This window comes from Amblyomma mixtum, chromosome 5 (genome assembly GCF_055824585.1).
Source record: "Amblyomma mixtum isolate Tamu chromosome 5, ASM5582458v1, whole genome shotgun sequence".
Taxonomy (NCBI): Eukaryota; Metazoa; Arthropoda; class Arachnida; order Ixodida; family Ixodidae; genus Amblyomma; species Amblyomma mixtum.
In genome coordinates, this window is record NC_143016.1 from 26,034,467 (window position 1) to 26,057,648 (window position 23,182).

The window sequence follows — 23,182 nt, forward strand, 5'->3', positions numbered from 1 at the left end:
GAAATGTTCGCGTCATAGATCACTGCCGGATAGTGGACCTGCTCGAGTTTCATCACATCCGCAGCATCTACCGCGTCTACTTATCATCGACGACGGACATTAAGGCAGCCCGCCTTTAGTTCCACTGGCTTTTAGTCGGCGCCTAATGGGAGGTCAAGTTTAAGCTGGTGTCTGAACCGCTTCTCGAGACTATATGCGGCCACGGAAAGCTGTGATCTAATGACAGGTTCCAACGATAGTCCCATCTAATGACAACTGCGCTAACGATGGCGACGCGAATCACCGACTTGAGATTCAGCGCAACCCCTGCTGAGCAAGCTACGGGGGTTCCGCGCCCCGTGGCCCACCTGTAGTCTTTGAGCGCAGCCGACGATGCAATCCTGGACCCGGTGTAGAACTTGAGCCGGTCCAGTACACGACTCAGCTCCTGGCGCGTCACGGCGTGCAGCGCTTTCTCGTCACGCAGCGTCGCCTCGACAGAGCAGCACGCCTGCGCAGCCGGAGCGGCAGCATGCCCCGATAGGAGAGAGGGAGGGAAAGAGTGAAGCGAACAGCGCCGGTGAGAAACTGTGTCACGTGCACGCCCACTCTGCAGCGCACACTACGGCTCTGGCGTGACGGCGAGTCGCACGGACGCCGTCGAGTTCTCCTTGCGCAAACACTGCACGGCCGGTCGCGCAAACGATGTCCCGATCGGCCGCCGCCATCAAGCAACGGTCATCCGCGTTCCGCACTGACCCGTGCGGGGTGAGCTCGAAAATGTGGGATCACGATGTTCGAGGACCGTATGGCGGCCCGAGTTACTTTCATTTGTCCCTACAGCCTTCCATGCTCTTGTTAACGCACTTCACATCTTCCCTGCAGCAACCATCGTTAAGTTTAAGAGGCCCTCGGAATGGCTGGAATCTCACGATGGAAACCATTATTCGGCTTATAAAGCAGCCATTACAAGATGAAGCAGCGTACGCTGGCATTACCTGCGCTCGCTGCTTTCATCATCGAGACCGGCCATTAAGGGCAGCATAGAAATTCGAAGCCATTTCTCGTTAGAGTCGTCATTTAACAAGCACGATCTGAAATTACGGCTAATGGACTTTTACGCATCTGAAGACATTCCTGTGATTTAGGAAGTAGATCTAGTATTATCACATAGACCGATATTGTTCAGCTGTCCGGGAGAGGCAGGCCATGAACAAAAAATAAGATTATACAAAAAACACCTCTTTCTGCTGGAGCCTTAGCTGAGTTACGTTCTGTGGAATGAAGTGGACGAGAACTTTCCCAATGAAATATTGTCCATATTAAATGAAATACTACCTGCACTAATCGTCGACGTTTAGAGCACTTTGCGAGAATTGTACAAGAGCATAGTGCTGAAGTAAACAGTCGTTATAGTTAGGTTTAAGGGGCATGGCCACAACTGAGGTCATCATGCGGCAAACCTGAAAAAGTGATGCAGTGTATGCAGTTGTTTTTCCTCCACCACGATAACAGAAAGGCCAGCATTCTTTCAGTTCCATTGGCTCTGTGCGAATTGTTTTCGAAATGAATTAGAGGTTGTAACTTATTTTCTTGTCTGGAAGCCTGCTTGAAACCATTGCGGCTGCTTTCACGGAATTTCGTTGTTTTACGTAATTAGAAATTTGTGGCTCGCCATCGTCTTCTCCTTAATCGCCTTCGTTGAGCCACTGCCTCTACAGATAATGTACATAAAACACAATTTCGGCAATAATATCGCTTAATCCGATTTTGTAGTGAGAGAGTTCTGTAACGGGTTGCGGACTGTATACTAAGAGAAAACAAGTGTAACAGAGGGCGGCAGAGTGTTAATTAAATTGGAGGATGAGATTAAGAAGTTTGCGGGGGTACGGTGGTCGCAGCTGGTACAGGACAAGGTTAATTGGAGAGGTACAGGAAAGGCCTTTACCCTGCAGTGGGCGTAGTCAGGCTGATGATGATGAGAATGATGCCTTCTGTGATGGCTTTTTAGAGCTCGAGGGCTTAACCATTCATCGTCCCCACCATCATCAACGTAAACAAGTGGAAATTTTTGATGGAAGAAGTATGCCTGTACCAAAGCTCTCCATGTTCTCTTCTTCTATATCAGCTGTGAATATATCGGGTCCAAATGTTAACTCATCCTCGACTCAAGTTCTCCGACAAAAAACACCACATCTTTACCCCCGTCTGCGTTTAGCCTTTTGTGACCTTGAGCACCATCCATACCCGCACCGCTCATGCCGCCCTCAATGACACGACAAGCTTTCAGTAAATCAGTACGTTCGAGGACAATGGTGGTATGAGCGTGCAGTTGCTTTTCAAAACATGCAATTTGTGGCGAGCTGTGCTGATGATACAATGGAAGGCCTATGCGGACTAACGGGACTTCTTCATGTACAGTACGTGCGCCCTCTGTGATTAGTGCGCGAGATCACTCGCCTGCTGCAGCGACCGGATCTGCGCTTCGTAGCTGCGCAGCTTGAGCCCGGCCTCCCTGCGGCTGGACTCCAGGCGCCGCACCGCGTCCTCCATGAGAGCGCACTGGACGCACTGGGAGCACTGGAGCCGCTGGGCGATGGACATCGCTGCCTGGGCGTCGTCGTTGCCGCCGATGCCCCCTCGCTGCTCCTCTGGAGGCGACGGGGGCGGCGGAGGGGAGCCGTCGGTCATCGACGATTCAGTGCTGTCGTTCTTGCTCTGCGTGGCGCCGTAACGCGCATTCTGTTTCGCATTTTTCGACACAATTCACAACATGATTCACAATACATGATTCAACACGATTCACAATACGCATTGTATACTTCGGTATCGCAACTTTTGTGGTCAACTCAGAATAGAGTAACGTTACGGCTTCAGTTAAAAAGAAGCCCGAATACAATAAGTAAAACCAAATGCTTCAAGAAACAAGGACGTTTGAATAGGACAGAATGTAGTCAGTAACTCTGAGCAGAAAGCTTTAGATACATCAGTACAGGCGCACTTATAACCGGCCAGAGTTTACGAGCACCAGAATGGTAAATGACGCGTTGAGCTAAAGTATCGCAACCGATGCCAATGCTGAGGGCGCTGTTAATTCTAACATCGACCATGGAGCAGTAGTGTAAAGCAGACTTTCCCGTCAGGAGCCTCAGGATTCCAGGCAATATTTATTGTCCCTGAAAATATTCATGCCCAATAATTTTAAACAAGCGCCTTTTTTTAACGGGAAGTTGTTTATGAACGCAATTTTTCCGTGCATAGTAAATTTTCACCTTAACAGTCGATATATATATACATGTATATCATGCCTCGGAATGCTTGTAGTTTTTAGCGATTTATTGTCAAAAATGCGCTGCATTGGTATTTTGTAGCAGTATTTTAACTACTCGAGCCGAGTGCAGGACAAGCTTTAAAAGCAAAATTTTTCTGCGCATCGGAGTATTCGATTATTACTATCAAAGTCTTCATTACATTATTTGACCACCAGCCGCTATATTGATGCCGGGTTAGTAGCGGAGATTTCGTACAGAATTTTTCAAAGTTTTAAAGCTTCCATTAGGTCTGACTAAACTAAAGAAACGATGCGAAGAACCCGTGAGCAACGAACACGACAACGACAAAAATACTTCATGATAACTATAAGCATTAGCATATATTAGCATTAGCATAAAGGAACGAGAAACTGAGTACATGTTTGTACGACGCACTATCACGCTGTAAATGCAGGAATATGCATTAATCATGATTTATGCGAAAGTTGAAATGGTTCCTCGGTGTATAGTGCTCTGTTGTTTCAGCCCTGCTTTCCAGAATCCTCGCGCAGACCCATTTTCATAGAACCTCTGCGAAATCCCGACGCATCCAGGATACATCCGACGCAAATACCAGCTTAAGACATCGCGAGGCTTGAAGTGATATACGCTATTTTTATTTGTTTCCAGCACTACTTCGCGCCAAGAGAGATCGTTAACTTTTCTATTTTGATTCCAGTGCCACTTCACAGTCCTCGAAGAACAAGCATGTAAAAGAGAAAAAGAAAATGTGAGGAAGGGTACCGGTATAACGATGGATGGAGGGTAAAAACGGAGCACGACATAATATATAAGAAAAAAACATATTTCGTTTCCATTCAGATGCTCTGGCTGTCACACATTTACCTAGTGCCCTTTTTTACAAGTGCTTTGCTAAATATGGCATCCAAGGAAGCGAAGCGGCACAGATTTTTAATTGCTGGGCATAAGGCAAGTGCTCCCAAAAAGCGTAATTATCTGCAGTCGCGGGCAAAACAAAATTCAGCCTTTTCTACGTATCTTTTCTAAAATCAGCCATTTCTACGTTTTCCTTTCAGTTCGTGTTAGTAAAGTGAGCAGGCTCTCAACTGCACTTTACTATTTGGCGCCCTTTATTTCTGGTTCAAGACAGTTTGTGCCTTTGACGTTCTTGCCTGGCACAAAATAAACAATTAAAAAAATTGACAGGACGGTTGCCACTGATTAAGGCGAGATTCAGTGATAATTGTTAAGATATGGTGCTTCACCATGTGATGGGGCGCAGAATATGAGAGCGACCTCACATCTGTGTAGTTCTAGCCATACATAGTCGTTTTTCGTCTAGGCATGCTCTCCGGTCGGCTACTACAGAATGATCCTCTCCTCGGGCAGCGCGTTTCGTAGCAGCTGTCGCAGACGGACCGTGCTATATTCCTCCGCTCTCGAAATACCCTTCCTCCTCCTTCCACGATACAAACATTCCGGATGGTCACCGGAGTACGCCTTCCTGCACTCTCGCCATAACCTCCTCCTCTCGCCGTATACAACTTCCACGGCAACCCTCCTCCTCGTTTTAGGGTAACTACCCTTCGGTTGGTTCCCATGGCAACCACGTACTAGTTGGGCTTTATCACGCTTATCAAGGCCTTATCAAAGTAACCACTTACCGACCTTTTTAACCATCCTCTGGTTACACCTTAACGCTCTCGCCATACAGCCTCCTTCCATGGTAACCATCTTCGTCCTTCCAGGGTAAGTACCCTCCGGGTGGTTTCCGTGGCAACCGCCGACCGGGTTGCGTCCTCTTACGCTCTCGCAATACCCTCCTCCGTTCAGGGTAACCATTCTCCGATTAGGGATTCCTCCGCTCTCCCTCCTCATTCCACGGCAACCTTCGTCTGGTTACGGAATTCTCCGCTCAAGTGATACCTTCTTCCTTGCACGGTAACCACCTCCCATGTGGTTTCCATGGCAACGTACCCACCGTTTACGCCGACGATTACGACAGACGACATACCACTACGACGACGCGAAACCGGGAACGGGCGTTTAACAGCTGTCGCTGTAAAACTTAGCCTAGGCTGCCATCACCGGCGGCCTCCGCGGTGACGCTTCTTTATATGACACCTAAATAAAGTTGCCAAAAAGCTGAGCAGTAAGAATGTACTAGGTGAATACATGTGAAGCAATTCGAACATATTGCTTGCTGTAAATGTAGAACATTTTTTTTCCGATCGTACAGTGAATAACAAAACGATGTCAATAAATGAAACAATAGCCATCAGCAGTCAGACTGCCTTTGAAGTTGACATAGTCCTCTTTACCCTTTCCCCATTTCTTACTCAAAATTATAAGACATCCTATCGTGACCTAATATTTTATCGATTCATCTGTTCTTATCGCAAATCAAGAGGGACAAAAGTGCAGGGTCTTTGTCTAAAATCTGTGTCATTCCAAATATTTGCTGAGGAATAACGAGGCCGAAAAGAACTTTGCGCGTTCAATTGAATCCCAGGTCTTGTTCATTTGTGACGACAAAGATGCGAATGAACCCGCGGTCTTTTGAAAGCGGAGAATCAAAGGCCATCCTACGCCTTGAATGATATTCACTCCGTTCTTACAACTTTTTTAGATTTCCCAGAGCTATCCAAGAAGAACTGCTCGTCGGTTTCATCTGCGAGCAATTTTCATTGCGAGACGACTGAAAACATCTCAACATAGAACAATACGAGCTCTTTCCTTGCCCGGCCCTTTTACTTTTCCAGCACTCAGAACGCGTGGCCCGGAAGTAATTACGCTTCCAAACATCTTCAATATCGTAGGGCAATACCAAGGCGCGTTTAATACGACGAGCTCGAAGGTCGCACTTCCAAGCGATTTTTCACGCGAGTTTTATTACCACCGTGCAGCACTGTAAAATATATATAGGCGTTGCTCTAACACAAGTCTATGTCAGCCAAGAATTTAATGAAAATGAATGTCATTCTGAAGACAAATTTGCTTGAAGGGAACGGAACATTATTGCTGACCTCAACATTCGAACGTGTAGTTCGTTCCAACAAATGTTTCCAGGCAATGGTGGCCTCTCGTAACCGAGGCTAAAAAGATGTATTTATACACAAACACCGCAGCGGTGGCCCCTGCGCCATTAAAGGGAAACTGCATAGGTTTTAGAGATCAACGAGCTTAAGAAGGTCGAATGTGTGAAACTTGCCGGTGAACCATGCGGAGTCTTTTCGTCCTAGCACTTGAAATAGTGAAGTAATCGCCGATTAAAATCCGGACACCCTTCAAGCTTCTCCGCAGCGCACAACGCAAAGTGGAGGGCGCATAATGACGTCATCGAATGTATCGGTGCATTTCTAACGCACAAACGCCTGCTTTGAAGGAAAAAAACGAACACCATCGAAGGCAAACCCTGCCGAGAGCTTGGCAGTGTCTAACGAGTCAGGGTAGGGCGTGGCAGACGACAGCGGTAATTTGAAATCATACCTTTTGTGACGTCACGCTGAATTTTCCTGCACGCCTCCGGTGCATATAGAAGAGAAGCGCAAAATTCAATCGTCGATTACGTCACTATTCCAAATGCTAATGCAAAAGCACTTGGTATGCTTTACCTACAGCCTATGTAGATTTGGATCCTTGAATCTCGCGAAATTCTCAAAAAAGTACTGCAGTTGCCCTTTAAAGTCAAAGCATCATCAGGTCGCATAACCATGGCCCCAGAGCTGCTGTATGAGTGACAAAGCGAGGTGATGCTATAAGTATTTACGCGATTAAGAATTGAAGCACAAAGTGTTGCTTGAGTCTATTTAGCAGCACGTGCGTGTGATGGAGCGCTTAGTAAATTAGCGTGCAGTGTAAGGACTGAAATTTGATGCTAGGATTAAGGTGAATATCTCCGAGCTATTTGCGATGGCTGCAGGGAAGACCGAAAAAGTCATTTTGAAGGAAGATTACGTCAGCAGGTAGCGAGAGTGAAACATAGTACTGTTGACTGTGATCCAGTATATCCTCACAAAGGGCGCTGTGCGTTTGTCTCCAAGAACATGTGCCCAGCTAAGATCGTACACAACTTCAAGCCTGCAGTAGTTGCTCTTAGGGGATTATTTTAGACCTAATTTTTGTTTACACGGGCGGAACTTGCACCCACTCTGAACAGTTATCAACAGCTACGTCACGTCATTAGTAAGCAGACTACATAAAGATGTCTCTAGCAAGATAGTGGTATGAATGCTCAAGCTCGAAAATTGCGCCGTTGAGGCCACCCAATAATGAAAGTTTTTGAGCTCCACTTTCCGAAGCTCTGCTATTAGTCAAACGAAGGACCTCAGCCTCTGAACCGGTGTGAGTTCCACGTAAAAATGGACAAAGAGCCATCTCTCTGACAGGACGTCGAGCTCGGCGAAGAAAAAAAAGAAGGGAGAAATGGTTCACTCAGAGTGATATTAAAAATGGTGGCGCAATCTATGCAGTGTAATGAATTTCATACGAAAAGTATTGACCCCCTAGCTCTCGCTCCCGCGGCTGACTCACCCAAGGTCGCCAGAACTCTAGCTTTCCTGGATCTTTATTTCATTCCCGTTTTTTTTTTCTTTTTTTGACATAAGCTCTAGATGAGCTGGCAGCTTTCAAGAACGTGCATCGAGCACCTGCGCTGCGAATATTGCTCGCTCGCTCTCTGCTGTCAATTCATGGATGCCGTTGAACCGCCAGTGACAGACAGGGAATGAGCACCCTTCTTTTTCTTAGGTCTTATATGCTCTACAGTGCGAATATAGTTCCATTCTCGGACTCTCGCTAGAAACCTCCACACTGCTTCTGCCAGCACTTCGCCTCAATAACGCTGTCGTAATGGCAGAGCCGATTCGGTTCCAATTATTTAATATGTGCATATGACAAGTTCCCATTTTACTCGCACCTCTTATAATTCTTATAATTCTTAGAGGTGAATATCTGCATGGCATTGAAATTATTTAAATAGCTTCTAGGCGTTTCTTGATGCAAGATCCAGGATGGACTGTGGATCTGAGTACGGCTTCCGGAAACCAAGTAGCTTTTTCTCGGAAAAGACGCACAAAACAAGAACAATTATACGGGAATCAGGAACAACATATGACCTCTGCAAGTGCATTAAGTAAGTAATGAGCGTGCGCCTATGCCGCTTAAAGTAACTGAACGCGTTGAGCACCCTGGCACATCAAGGTGCATGTATAATTCAGGCAAGTTATTAGATTTGAACTTTTCGCATACATTTTTATCGCCCTCGAAGATATACTTTGAATTCTGTGGTACATATGTCTTTTTTTTTAACCGCCCCAAAGCAGCAGCGGGGTTAAGCGGAACGCCGAAGAGGAGGCCTCCAAGTTGTTTTTTGTGAACTTTGGTTTTCTAATGTGCAATGACACCATACAGCACACGACAGTTTGGAATTGCAGCTTGAAATCCCTACCACATAAGTAGGGATTCGATTCCGCTAACTGATGCAGCGCAATAGAATACGTTAGCCGCTGTGCCACTTGTGAGGCTCATGTTATTTGCATTTATTATGGTAGCATGGCGTTCCTAATCGCAGTGTGCTTATTCCTGTCAAGGGAACTGCATAGGCATGCCTGCAACTCTTTAGTACTCTGCACGTTGGTCCTAGCTAATAAAACTGACGTTTCTTCGACCAAAAACTTTGCTGGCAATATCCAGCGGAACTGCCACACTGAAAGCGAAGGCGATGCTCAAGAGTCACATACTAAAATATTACATGAAATACATTGTCCACTTCCGCCAACGACGCTACGAGCGCGGTAACGAGATCGTTACAGGCCACTTTTTACAACAGTCGAGAAACGTGCTGTGTTCAGAAAGCGTTGTTGCGAGTCGTTCCGAGCTAGTCTACAGAAACATCCTTACGGACACCCGAATACTCGATACAAGTAAACAGAGCTCACCCTTCAAGACGTTGGTTGAGATCGCCTCGCACAACACCAAGTGAGGACACAAGCGCATCCGCAGTCTGACATGGGTGAGTGTTTCCCGGCGCAATGCAGTTAGGAGGACTGTGCGTTACGTCGGGCGCGAAGCACCGTGACCTTGAGAAAAAAACTAGGGCACCCGGTGCTATATTTATTCCTGCGGCCGGCAGCGGTGGGGGAGTGCAACAATCCGCCCGCGCTCAAAGCGGTCACGTGGCTCATTACGTCATGGGTACTGCGCTCTCCCCTCGCCGAAACGTCCGTTCGAGTTGGCTGACTTTACGGGCTAGGGAAGACAATATGCACCGCTACTGTATGTGAGCGCAAAAAAAAAAAAAACAAATGCAGAGGGAGGTAAAAACAGAAACACAATGTGCTCATTCACGGATCCTTGAACCATGCGCTCTTTAAGCGCTCTTTTCAGTCAGGCGGCGTGGAATTAGCGAGTTTTAGTGCTTCCAACGAGCAGAAAGAAAAGCGCTCGTAAAAGTTTTTCACTGCAAGACGCTGATTGCGCAAATCGCTCCAGCGAAAGCAGAAGAAACAGAAAATCACTCTCCCAAGACGAAGGGAAAGCAAGGTGTTACAACGTCTGGCACGTATGTGGCAAGCTTGATGCTGGCTTTTCTTATTTTGTACTTTAGAGAAAAAAAATAAGACTGCACTCCTCGCCAGTGCCTTGTTTCTGGACGCGAAACATTGAGCGATAGACATCAGGTATTAGGAACACTTCAACGACAACTATTAGGCAGTTGAGTCAACTAAATAAAGCATAACCTCTCCTCGCGACGTTAAACAACTGTTTTGGTCCTGAAATAAATGAGGAAACGTTTGTGCGACCAAGATAACCTTCCCAGCAATAAACACGCCTTGTGTTGCTATAAAATTCAGTTTACTGTTTGTCTCAGTCTGCAGCGAGCACCGCTATGTCACTAATTTGAGAGAATGGCATTGCGCAGTAAGAACCACTCAGTTCTCAGCAGCTGTTCTTTTACTAGGGGCCGAACATACCTGTGTGCCACGATGCAAGAATACCACTTTTTTAGTTAAACAATACAGTTTCACGCAAAATCAGCTTCAAGGTGCAATCAGCTGCGTGCCCAATGTTCCGTCAATTCGCTGGAGCAAAATCAAACGCCGATTTTGCAACTGACTGGCAAGTAACAAGATTTTCCTTCGGTGCAGCATGCTTAAGCCTGCCACGTGTTGCGACCAATCAACTTCTGCGCGCGCTTGCAAAATCGTCACCAGAGGGCAATCTTTCTTCTTGCACGCTCATTTGCGTCAGGGAACCTGAAATGCACTGATGATCTTAGGAGTTCGCGAGCATCTCGTTATCATAGGAATGCTTCGAAAGCATCATCAAAACATGTTCTCTCTTCCATTTCTCTGCGCCCATCTCTGGTTCCAAAAGGGGCACTGCACGTCGACCTGTGATTGGCTACTCATTGCGGGGGCTGTTTATGTTGTTTGTGCAGCCTCAGACCTGGCCTTGCAGCTTCTATAACGATAGCAAGGCCGAGATGAAGGAAAAAGTTTGAGGCCGAGGAAGTGATTCGTTAACGAAGGGCGTTTGGTGGCACACGCCACGAGTGGATCACGTGATCACAGAGCGCACTGCGACTCATACTGGGGATCAGGTGTTCGGTCCTGTAAGTTGCACAACTAGACGGGATGGTTTGCAAGTACTTGTGCCAGCCGTGTCGTGAGATAGGACGCGATGCGTAATGCTCGTTCTTCCAAAATAAAATCCTTACTCTTCCCATCACCCTTCTCCATATAAAGCCGACAGAAGAAATTCTCAATGGTTTTGTTTTCATAATTCTCAATCCTTTGATGGAACTGGCATCGTACGTTGCCCTAATTTCTTTTTCTTTTGCGGCCGAAGTGAGGAGTTCTTAGAGTCAAGTTCGTGCGAGTCGTTTTCTGTAACTGCACGTGCCATAAAACTTTTCCCCCGGCGCCAGGAAACTTGCAGTCATTCTTGGCAACAGAGGCACCGGAGAATTATTAGCAGGCAAGGCAGTTTCGTGGTGAGAAATTGTGTTCTAACAAGCAGGCATAGCTGTTCAAATCAATAAACGGTACTTTGGAATTCGAATCACGCAAAGCACAGCCACATATTTACTATTTAGGATTCCAGGCACGCACTTTAGGGTTGCAAACTGCGCGAACTTTTAACTCCATTTGTTCAACTCAAGAAGAAGGTGCATTGTCTTTTCCAGACCAGAGACACCATCGCAGGAATTTTCGATATGTTGAGTCAATCGCCCCGCTAATGAAATGATCCACGTTTTTTACCTACCTGCTTCCGGTCGTCCTTTTTGCTGTTCCATGAGCCACTAAACTTAACAACGAATGTCATCGGATATCATCGCAGCAACCAAAATGAGGCCACTTAAAAATCCATAAGTGGCCTGCTGCGATGTCATGGATCCTACAATTTTTGTGCTCATTGACGAACTTCCTTTTGAGATAAGCAGTTGCACACAGTGGTGAATATAAATAAAACAAACCGTAGCAAAACAGCACGGAAAGCTTGGGGGAGGTTTGTCAAGATCACCATTTTTCATTTGAAAAGAATGCGATTCTTTTTATTAGCTATAGAGAAGCCACCATTACTGGTTTGTAATTAAATCTGAGTGTCGCATCCCGTGGAAGATAGCTGTCGCTTAACAATGGCTGCTCACCTGATAGTCCGAGTCACCACGGCTGCTTTCACTTGGACTGCTGTCGACAGACGTCGAGTCAGAGCCGATGTGAACTGCAAGATTCGTATAAACTCCATCAGCTTAGCGCATACTGTTCCTTCTTTTATCTTACAAGTTAATGTGCAAGAGGTCTATAAGAAGAGAGGTGTTACAACGTCGTGGTGTTTGTGACACATTCTATGTCGTTTTATTCGAAGAATTTATTTTGTTTTGCCTTAGGTATAACCACACTAGAATCAGCAAAAATATATCTTTTAGGATTTCTGAAAAAAAAGGTCACTGCGGCCGTCCATGTTGAGCTTTACTGTGGCTGCGATCTTTACTGGCTTTTTTTGGCAGCTAAATGGAAGAAAGGGAAGGATTTCATTCTATTGAGAACCGTACATGGAATGAATAAAGCAAAACTGTCTACGTAAGCCTACTTTCAGCAGCACAAGGTAGACACTGGCATCACCACAGAAAATGAAATTCTGTAAATTTTTTTGCGCTTTGTCAGTATTGCAGCAGTAGTTGGTCGGTTTGGGTTACCAATATAAATTTTAAACTTTTGACGAAATACCACATGTTCAATGCACTCGATTTACACTGACACTGTGAGCCGCAGACACCGGTACACCAAACATTTTGTCCTGAACAGAAAGCTTAAATTGATTACGACAGCGCTGCATATCACGTGGGAAAAAGGATAATACAATGTTTGTAGTGGTCTGCCTGCAAACGTTAGCGAGTTTTTTTTAGTTGACACATTGTACGCTGCTCAACAAATCAACAGAGATTCTAGACGTGAGTATCGTGACGGCTTACCTATCGACCGCTGTCCAGAGCACGAAAGGATCACGATGTTCTGGGTATTCAAAGAAGAAGAAAAAAAGGATGAATTAATCAAAACCACTTTTTTCTTTAAGCAAAAAATCATGGCCCAACCACTGAGAGAATAATAATAATAAAAGAATTCAGCGTAGGCTTAATGACAGCACAAATATAATTGAAATGAATGAAATAATCTCTATTGCCGACGCTGTGTAAGAAAGAAACCGGGTCGACGAAACACGCCCACCACATCGGCAGAGCATTTCTACGCGCTTTCTAATCTCGGCAACTCGGGCAGTTCTTGAAAGAACGAGAATGTATTGGGTTCCGCTGCGTGGCCACCTGAATCGTGGGGTCACCGGCTCCAGTTGCCCGCCTCATTTCGGGAAGTTGTTGCGCCGGTTTTATAACCGGTCTCAAAAACTGTTGCTTTTCGCCTCAGATTACAGCAACCCGTTTTCTAGAGCCACCACAAAGCCCAGTACTTAACCGCCGCTTTTGGAAATGAAAGGTATCCAAACACAGGATGCCTTCATTCAATTCCCGCTGGTTTTACCGGTGTAAAATGCATATATTAGTGAGCAGTTCTAAATAAGGAGCATTTCGATGCCAAAACTAAGCTGATAAAAGAATATTCAGGCTTATTCTGTAGAACTCCGCAAAAGTCTAATAAAGCGGGAACGCGTAATCACGTAACATAAGTGGTCACTGTTCGCTATACGCGAATGACCGAACAAAGAAATAAAAACCCGATCCCGCATGCCCCATAACGATGCAACGATGAAGTACGGTTCCCTTCATTAGTTTGAGATTGCTTGAAAGTCTCAGAAATCCACAGAAAACGGCCCTTAAATTATCCCGATTGCAATCGTACTAAGGATATTAAAAATTATCAGTTTTTTTTTCAGCCTTACCATTAAAAGAAATCGTAAAAACGTGCCTTTCATTTAAGAGTGAAGTCGATGAACGAACACGGATTAAAATTCAAACACACAAAAAAATTTTGCGCAAACGTACAAAAAAAGGCACGTTGCAGTGGCGGGTTCCGATTAACTTCTGCCACGCGGAGTGCTTTAATATGAGCGTAAACTTCGAAAAGATGGGAGATTTTTTATTTTGCCTGCACAGAAACGCCGGCGGAACAGCGAAGAGCAAATCAGCGAAACCGTGCTGAGAAGCAGAACGCCGTAACCAGGGCGGCGAATGGCCAGCTATTACTTGAAGTGTTAGAAGTTCTGACCAGGACTTCACGCTTCAGATGTCATTGCACCGCGCTCCCCTTCCGATCTACCGAAAGCTCAGCACCGACACACCAATTTTGTAAACCGGGAGGACCGCAGTAAAAGAGGAGCATTCTATCGGCTTACAGTAGCTTTGTTTTTCCTAGAAGTGTTTATTACCTGCACTTCCGGTGCCCACCAAGCGACGGAGACGAAAGACTGTTACCGAAGCTGCTTTTGGCAACTGTGGTGAAACTCGAAAACTTCGAGAGACTCTGCTCACGGTGTATACTCCGCACCAACGGCTAAGATGTCGTCTTGCATCGAATTAGAGTTCGGACTTGCGAAGAAAAGCAGGATTAGGGCGTCCTTTGCTACACCAAATTTTATAAAAATTTGTTTGCATGACTTTTCTTGGAGCAATACCAAGAAAGAAAACTTTATTTTTCGTCCTTGGTCCGGTTTGCTAGTTTAAGAGCTGAAAGTTTACGCCGGAGCGGAGCACGAGCGCTCACCCGAAAAAAAAAAATCCTTTGAGAGAAACAGACTGTATTACTCTGAATCCAGATAAAATTCCCTTTAACTATCGACCAGATGCTACTTTTCTAATGAGATTTCTCCCGTTCAGCTTGGAACCATTTGAGATGGCTTTAAACGTGTTCCCCACAGCATGAAAATACGCTTACTAAAATGAGATATATTGAACTGTCTTCAAAATTGATTGAATTTTATTTTTTGACGCAACGAAGCCAGAAAGCGTGCAGTTGGGGAAATTGGGTTTGGGTGGGGAAGAAGTAGTGGGGACCTGTCGGGGCCTGGTCTCAATGTTTTGGTCTTCGGCTTCATGGTGAGTGAGTCGTTCTCCTAGACCTTGATAGGATGCGAGGTTCGTTCTTGAAGTTTCGCAGGATCCGTATCATGGTGGTTAAATTTGGAAGGCTGTATCTAAACTGCGTAGCTGCTGATATTAAACGGTCGGTGTCTGGTTCTTGAGTCGTCCACGGATGGGTAATGACGCACAAGGTGCACCATGTTAAAATTGATCTCAAACCAGAGTACCAAGCAATAACCTGTATGGAATTTTGTAGCTCTACGAAGCATGCACGACGAAGTGATGACCCGCGCATTTAATAGTAGGTGCTCATTGCTATGTTTCGCGCACTTGCGAATTATTCACGCCCAGCTTTTCTGGACATCAGCAACTATTGTAATATGCGGGGGCCAGTAGTGAACATCATGTAATTCAACAAGGATATTTTGAACTTGTAATTTTGGAGAAAACTGGAGAATGCGGGGAGATTCTGCCCTAAATTGATGATTATCATAACCGACTCTACCTAATCAGTGCAAAACCTGGCCTATACAGTACTTATTGCGCTCACACGGACTACTTTCGACAACCATTGAAAATCGTTATGATGTACTGCACATACGAAATTCCCCGTGGTGGACGGGTGGGTGGAAGGAAGGAAGGAAGGAAGGAAGAAAGGAAGAAAGGAAGAAAGAAAGAAAGAAAGAAAGAAAGAAAGGAAGGAAGGAAGGAAGGAAGGAAGGAAGGAAGGAAGGAAGGAAGGAAGGAAGGAAGGAAGGAAGGAAGGAAGGAAAGAAGGAAGGAAGGAAGGCGCGTCCCCTAAGAAGCGAGGTAGCGGTAGTTGCCACCATGCTCGGCTTTTTATTTATTTTTGTTTAACTAAGTTGGTGTTCAACGCCACGCGGCACGGGTCACGCAAATTAAAAGCGCTTGTCTAGATTTTCTAGGCTGGGTTAAGTATTTGCGAATCCGTTCTCGCTCAAGTAGTTAGCAAGCTGGTGCTGATTCCTCATGACCAGAGTAAATGTAGCCGTTAACAGGCACTGTAAATGGAGCAAAGGCAGACAGACTGGTTGTCTCCATTGCCGTCTAACCAGGCTTTAATCCTTCAGCAGTTTTAATTAAAACATCGACTACACGTTCGAGGTGGTAGGTACTAAATGGGTACTTCGACACACTGAGTACAAGGTGAAGTTTACCTGCATCACTATATTACCGGACTCCAAATACATGGAAGCTATTTTCACTGCAAAGGCAGCTATTTTAAGCTGGAAAAGTTCTAGAAAAAAAATACAGGTATCGCCGCCACGAGCCGCTTTCCCATGCAAACTGTGTCGATATCAAAATGCTTTTTTTTTTCGTGCGTGGGTCTCTAAGGTTAGGATACACAGCCATTCACATCCAAATGGTGAAAATGGGGTACCTCATTGTTTTGACGTCACAAATTTGAATCGCGTGGCAGGGGAAAACAAAACGACATTTCAAAATCCAATTTTCTCTGCAATAAATACGTCTTCTGCTGCTGAATATACATGAACAAAGCCAGAAAGAGCTACAGAATCGACTTTTACTGAGAACAGAAATTGAATGCAGAGGTTCTTAATGTCCGTTGAAAAATGCGCGCCATATCCTCCAGCTTGGGATCGGGAGCGGCAACACAAATGCTAGCAGACTCTGCTCGATCTTCTGTAGACTTCGAGCATGAGAGTCGCCTTGCATAATGCAGTACAGATCATCAGTGCTATTCTTGGGTGGTTCGTCCCAACAACCTTTCTTCAGTATGTGCCGAGTTCGACTTCCTTGGCTCTTTTCGAGTACTGTCGTTAAACCACTGGTTGTTTTGTTGGTGATGTTGACATCATAACATTCCTGGCTTGTTGTCCGGAAAATAATTTCGGTCTGAACATCAAACCACGAACGTTCGAGCAGAAGGAATGACACAGAACCCATCAATATTACTCAAACTAATTGACTACCTCAACGCCTTGCCGCGACAACAAACTTCACTAACACTTTTACAGCGTTCTGTCGCACAATCTAACAACGCTGTAGCCCTCGTGACATTTCTTTCTCTATTTCTAAACCTCTTTCAAGTATCCTAGAGCACAACTGATCGCGGAGGCTCTGTGCCTGGGATATATTTGCTTCAAAAACACGCGCTCTAGGCTCTGACGGAAAGGCGTAGCGAAACGCATCGACACACATTATGAGCCGCCTAGAAGTCCTACTTCTGGTTGCAAGTCAACTCTGTTTCCTTTTCGCCGCCTATCCAACGCAACGAGCTCGCACGCTACTGAAGGAGATGCGTGCAGCTCCGAAGGCTCTTTTCCGCGGCGGGTGCTCATCCCAGTACCCGAAGTCAAGGAATGCCCTTCTTTGCTGGTGTTTTGCAGCGAAAAGAAGAGACTGGCGCTCACTCAGGGATGGCACAGCACGCGCGGAACTTTCAGTCTGGAGTACTCTTTGTTTCGCTAGCAGGTCTTTGGGCCGATTAGATGCGTGACGTTACGTTTAGCTGCTCAAGCGTGACGGCAACGCCATACTCTCGTGCACTTCGCCTCCGGTGGCGTTCCTTGAAGCTCTGTGATTTTGTGCTTGTGGGCTGTCTTTCCGAAGTGCAGGTGGGTCGACAGGAAGCAATGAATGAATGAATGAATGAATGAATGAATGAATGAATGAATGAATGAATGAATGAATGAATGAATGAATGAATGAATGAAATAGTTTTATCTAAAAAAAAGAAAGCAGGGAGAGGCATAGGGTAGTTAGAGTGGCCTTAAGAGACCAACCTCTAAGGCGGGAAGTTACGGCCTCAGAGATTGTAAAATCCGGCGGTGGTAGCCATTGGAGAAAAACCAATTACACAGAAGTACTGGCTTTGCCCTTTTGCTGCGGTTTCCTGTCGCGAGACTTGGAAATTCCCGCATTAAATGACCGGCAGCGCGGGTAAATCATTATATGCTTCGATAACGTCCTGCGAAATGTCCAGTGGCAAGAAAAGAGTAGAGTTGGGAATGAAAAACGTGTACAAGGCAATAAAACCGGCTTCAAGGGGTACGAGATCCTGGGCAGACACTGCTGCGGGGGAAGTTTTGGCTCGTGGTGACCCTTCGAGAACCCCCTCTGGTTACCGCCGAGATATCGAACACATACGATCATGATGTGAAGAGCGTAGAAGGCTTCCGTTGTTGAGCGGCGTCAAAGCACCTCACCATATTAAACTATAGGCCTCTTCAATGGGCAAAACAATTTCGTATGTCTCAGACCTTCAAAGCAATGCGTTCGCGTTGAAGCACTCGGTTCGTCGCTTGTTTACTATGAGAAATGAGCATGAACATTTTGTGGCGGGTCTTATAAATCGACCATTTTGGCACCCTCGCTGCGACCTTTGGTGCTGAAGCCTGCACGTTCACTTATGCCAGTAGCGCAAAACAGGCAGGAAAGGATAGAACGGATATTTTTTTATGCTTAGATAAAAAACCAGAAACCAAGCCTTCCTTTCTCTACTCACCGCTCAAATGCGGTTTGTGTTCGTTTTCGAAAGCTCTGATGCATGGATTGGAAGATGGGTAATCTATACGTTTTCCTTTCAAGCTTCGAAAAAGCCTCCCTTTGCTGCTGAAGCTGAAAGTACGAAGAAAACAGCGCCCCGTTTCGTCACGTGCAATTCGAACTGGAAAGCTTGGAATCGGCTTGAATGCTTTGCGGAATATCTGCGACAAACTAAGGGCGCTGTTTCAACACCGTCCGCTGTATACGCCTGCACACGAGCGATATACCTATAATGGCGGTATTATTCCGAAACGCTTCGCGTGTTGCCCTGTTCCGTCTTGTTCCATTTTTGTTCGCGTCAAATTGTGCTTGGAAGAAACGAAGCGAGAGCGGTATTTGAATCGAGGATTGGGAAAGATACGTCGTCAGAGCTCCTGTTGCTACGAGCTTTCGACAGAGGAGGAACTGTTCAACGCATGCAGCCTCACCGAGCAGCTCTCTGCATGCAACGCATGCAGAGAGCTGCTCGGTGAGTGTAACCGCATTTAAACTGCTTAACCCTGGCATATTTCGTTGGAGCATAAACGGCGTAAAAGGAAAAGCATTCACTGAAACTCGAACTCAATTGCGGTGACAACGATGTTAGTCCTAAAAAAGAAAAAAAAATGAACTGATCAAGGCGCCAAATGCGCGATGCCGTTATCGCTTCTCGCTGCGCCCTCAGTTTTCTCCTCGCTAAGCCATTCATTCTCTCTCGGCGGTACAGGGTAGTTTTGTACGCTGCGGCAACGTAGCGACTATTGCATTAACGTTGTCGTCGGCTTGCAAAGCAGTGAAAACAACCAGTCGGCATGTACGGGGTGAGCGGTATTCGACACTATTTGCCTCCGGTGATCTGTTTCCGGAATGGTTCGCAACCCGTTTTGAATGAAAATGTGCTGGCGCAAAACAGCGAAGAATTGCAGTCAGAGTTAATTCATCGCCAAACAGGTCTCAGAATTCTGTCAGAAATGTTCTGACCATTTTCTGATGACATGCTCACCGATGTTGTATTGAAAAACTTCTATTGCTACGCACCTGCATCGAAATCGCTGCTTGCAGAATCTCATCCTCTAAAACATTCGAAATCCTTCAGTAGGCTTTCACATTATTAGCAATTGTCGATGTGGGGGTTATAAAATCCTTGCTGCTGAACTTGCTGTATGTGGTCAGTCAGCTCCGTCTTTACTACACTCATTTAAATACTAACTGGCTGCAAAATTTTATTTCCGAGCAGAAGCTTGTTCAAATCCTCCTTCTGCGCGCACTATTCTTCAGCACGTCTTCGAGAGTGTAATAATGCGGTCATACTCGTAAATGCAAGAGAGGACCTCTAACGAGGGAAATCTGCTGGAGTGGCATCACAGATGTGACATCCTTCTTTTTGCAAAATTTCACTGACTGAATTCTTGACCACAGAAACCTCATCACAATGCAGACCAAATGCGAAAGAATATGAGCTTTAATGAAAACCAGATGTTCAAAATACGACTGAGATTTCAATTCCCAACTGTGATCAAGCGCAGTGGGGACGTGCTTGAACTTATTTTCACAAACGTGTCAGCGACGTCATCCTCATCCAAACTCTCCTCCTCTTGGTCAACTGCAGCGAGTCGCCACGTGATCCCCTCTATGGAGCGCATGGCTGACCTCGAAACAGTCGAAGGACCAACCGGTCCTGGTGTTGGGATAGGTAATACGGTCCCTCACCAGCGGCTAGTCCAGAGTTGCTATATGTGGTGCTTTATCTCTCTTCTCCATCGCACACTACCACACCAGAGAAGCTTGGCTCAGGCTGACCTCTGAATCTCTGAAATGAACCGCTCTTGATACCCAGAAATTCTGGACAAGCACAATTTTCAACGGGAAGTTGTTCATGAGAGCAATTGTTTTCATATATCATAAGATTACAACATAACAATCAATATATTTGCAGATCTTCACTCGGCAGGCTTTCATTTTTTCTTTTGCTATTAACGTTTCATTATGGTCAAAAGCGCTTCCAACTGGTTAAAAACTTGATGCGAGATATGGACAAACTTTAAAAGAAATTTTTCTACCCAATGGGAGACTTAATGCACTAATACACTAATAATTACTTCATCATTTCCGTAATAGTACCTTACCATATTCCACAGCTGCCTGACAATTAAAACTGACGTCCATGAATCCTGGACTTGATGCGGCCCTTTCCTCACACTTACGCTCACAGGCACAGAGTCCCTGCTGGACGATGACTGGTTGTCCTCCTGCGAGGACGTGTTGGCGTAATTCGAGTCCACGGAGGAGCAGTTGCTGGCGCTGCGCCGGTGGGCGCTGTCGGCGCTCGCCGGAGCTGGAGGCTGGAACAGGTGCCCTCCGCCGGTCGTCGCGTGCCTGCGCCCCTTGACGGGCTCCACTCGAGCCCATATGACGTCGTCGCGCCACTGCAGCGGCCGGATGACGCGGCCGGGCAGCGCGAAGTGCACCGTCTTCTTCTTGGACGCCCGGCAGCCGACCCCCGAGGAGCTCATGAGCGGCTCCAGGAGCGTGCAGCTGGGCACGGTCAGCCACACCCGCACCTCGTCGCCGCCTCCTGCAGACAGTGCATTGGGCGCCAATTATAAGGGGAGGAGGAGGAATAAGAGGAAAGGCAGGGAGGTTAACTGGAAGAATAATGGTTTGCTACCCTACACGGGGGGAAAGGGGTGAGGGGATAAAAAAAATGGAAGAGAAAAGAGAGTAGCAGAAAATTGAAGTCATTATGAAAAGTCAGCGTTCGGTGAAGTCACAGCCTATCGTGCAGGCCAGAAGTTCGCAAGAAGCGGAGCAGTGCCTTGGAGGCCTTCACCGCCGACGACCGCCGATCATTAAGAACAGCAGCCAGTAAAGAAAGGGTGAGAAGCTACAAATCCGAACGCAACTAACTGCGATACTCCTTAGCACTTGATTGGGCATTGACAAAAAAAAATGGGGCAGTTAAGTCTACAAAATTCTTTAGTTTACGTTTATGCCACTAAGTTCCGCGTCCTGTTAAGAATTCAGCTTCTGCACTTTACTGATAAAGACCATTTGGTCGCTTACCACAACCTAAATGATTGGTTTAGCCCTCAACCTAAAATGTAAGTTTGCAGGCTCGAAACCAGTACATCTTCCTTTAAATATGTACTGTACGCCGTAGTTTTTCGATGCCCTGCACAAAATAACATGGCTAGAACACAGAAACTAGAAATACTAAGCCGCCCTAAATCCAAGACATGTAATACAAGGTAGACCATCAAACAACAAGCACTTATTTATCCGTGCAGAAGCCGCCGCTAAGTAACACTAGTAAACGCTATTGCCCATTATACCGCCGCCAAAAAGGTCAACAGGTGTCGGTCTTGGCCTGTGTATCTGAAAAGCGCCATCTTCTTCCAACATCGTCACAATGAAGCTCTTGTAGCAAAATAAATCTTCATCACGAATGTCCAGTTCGCTGCTGAGAGCTGTCGATGATGTCATGTGGTTGCAATGCAGGAGTGACATTTTAAATATTTGTTTCTACACCATTCACAGAGTTTTGTTACCATACGCTTCTTGCTTATTGTATATTCAATACCGTTCGTTTCCGGGTCTTATTTCTTCAAGAATGCAGGCGATAAAGCCAGGCGTTGTTTTTTTGGCTCAAATTCAGGAAATGTAGTATTCGGCAAAAATTTGCATAACTAGATTCTTTTTGGAGCTTTTTATAGCAAAGGACAGTTTACTAGAAGCGCTCGTATTTGTGTGAGACACAAAATGCCCTATTTTCGCTCAGTATTTCACAAGCGAAAAGGAAATCACAGGTTGCTCAGAAAAGAGCTGTTCAGCAAATTAGTTTTTTTTTTTCGTTTATTGCAGTTATTTCGTCGCGTAAACTGGCAATCTCCTACGCAGTAATTCATGTGCATGCAAGACCTGCCTGCCTTGTATACAGATAAAAAGCTGATGGCACATCAGAGGCAGTTATAAACGGGCAAAAGCCCCAGAGCTAAAGACGTTAACGCGGATAGAGCTTGATACAACATGCCTAGTAAATGCCTGGTCACTACCTATGTTTTGGAGTCTCGCTTCTAAAATTTACTTTTCGAACATAGCCTCAAATTAAAGCAAGTCATGAAAATTGAAGTTACCAGTTGAAAGACCACTCCCATAGAATAAGCACATAATATCCGCTAATTTTCCTGAGTGTCTTCAGCTTTGTTCAGGAAAACATACTTGCTTTATGCCCTTGCGTATATCTTAACGAGCACCTCATTCCTTTGCTCTAGCAGGACCAATTTCGGAGAGAAATCTGGTTTAACCCGATCTTTAAGAACTGCGTTCGAGGCGCAAAAATCGGGGACAATCAGGTTTTATCCGAAAACGAACGGCTCTATGTATATTAAATAAATTATTTTTCTACATCAGTCAAACTTATTCAAAACTCGCTTCTATGGACCTCTGTTTGGTGCGTTTATATAACAGACGCCATCCGCAGACATCTTTTCAATTTGTGTGCGCAGACCAACAGATGCAGTCCTAATCTCTGCGTGAGCGACCATTTTAGCCCCGGATGTTAGCCGAAGGCTATCAACGAGCGCCATCGCCAAGTTTCCAGCGTCCACCCAGCTCAAGCGAGTGTTGACCTACGGCTGTCGCGTACTGCCCGCGGCGGATATTTCGACCGGTGCGTCCCTCGTCATTCATTACGTCGCATCCGGTCTGAAGCGCGGCAGCGTCGGTGGCGTGCAGGAGCTTCCGGTGACCGCGGCAGAATGGTCGCGTGAACCCGGCGGCACGGCTGGGCGCACCTGGGTGCTCGTCTCGCTCGCTGCGCCCAGGCGTCGTCGTCGGATCCGTCCGGCGTGGAGAGCTGGCAACACTGGCGTCATTCACGCGCATG

The 23,182-nt window shown here is 46.0% G+C and overlaps 1 protein-coding gene across 1 annotated transcript in view; it reads right to left on the reverse strand.

Moving 5' to 3' along the window:
* The window catches only part of LOC149341558 (uncharacterized), a 125,058-nt gene that overhangs the window by 45,674 nt on the left and 56,202 nt on the right, over positions 1 to 23,182 (reverse strand). The window contains exons 2-6 of the mRNA XM_089541992.1: positions 20,502 to 20,872; positions 12,730 to 12,769; positions 11,905 to 11,978; positions 2,440 to 2,697; positions 348 to 490 (exon numbers count right to left, since the gene is read on the reverse strand). Coding sequence (XP_089398118.1) covers positions 348 to 490; positions 2,440 to 2,697; positions 11,905 to 11,978; positions 12,730 to 12,769; positions 20,502 to 20,810 — 824 coding nt within the window. The 5' untranslated portion in view covers positions 20,811 to 20,872. The remainder of the gene's footprint in view (positions 1 to 347; positions 491 to 2,439; positions 2,698 to 11,904; positions 11,979 to 12,729; positions 12,770 to 20,501; positions 20,873 to 23,182) is intronic.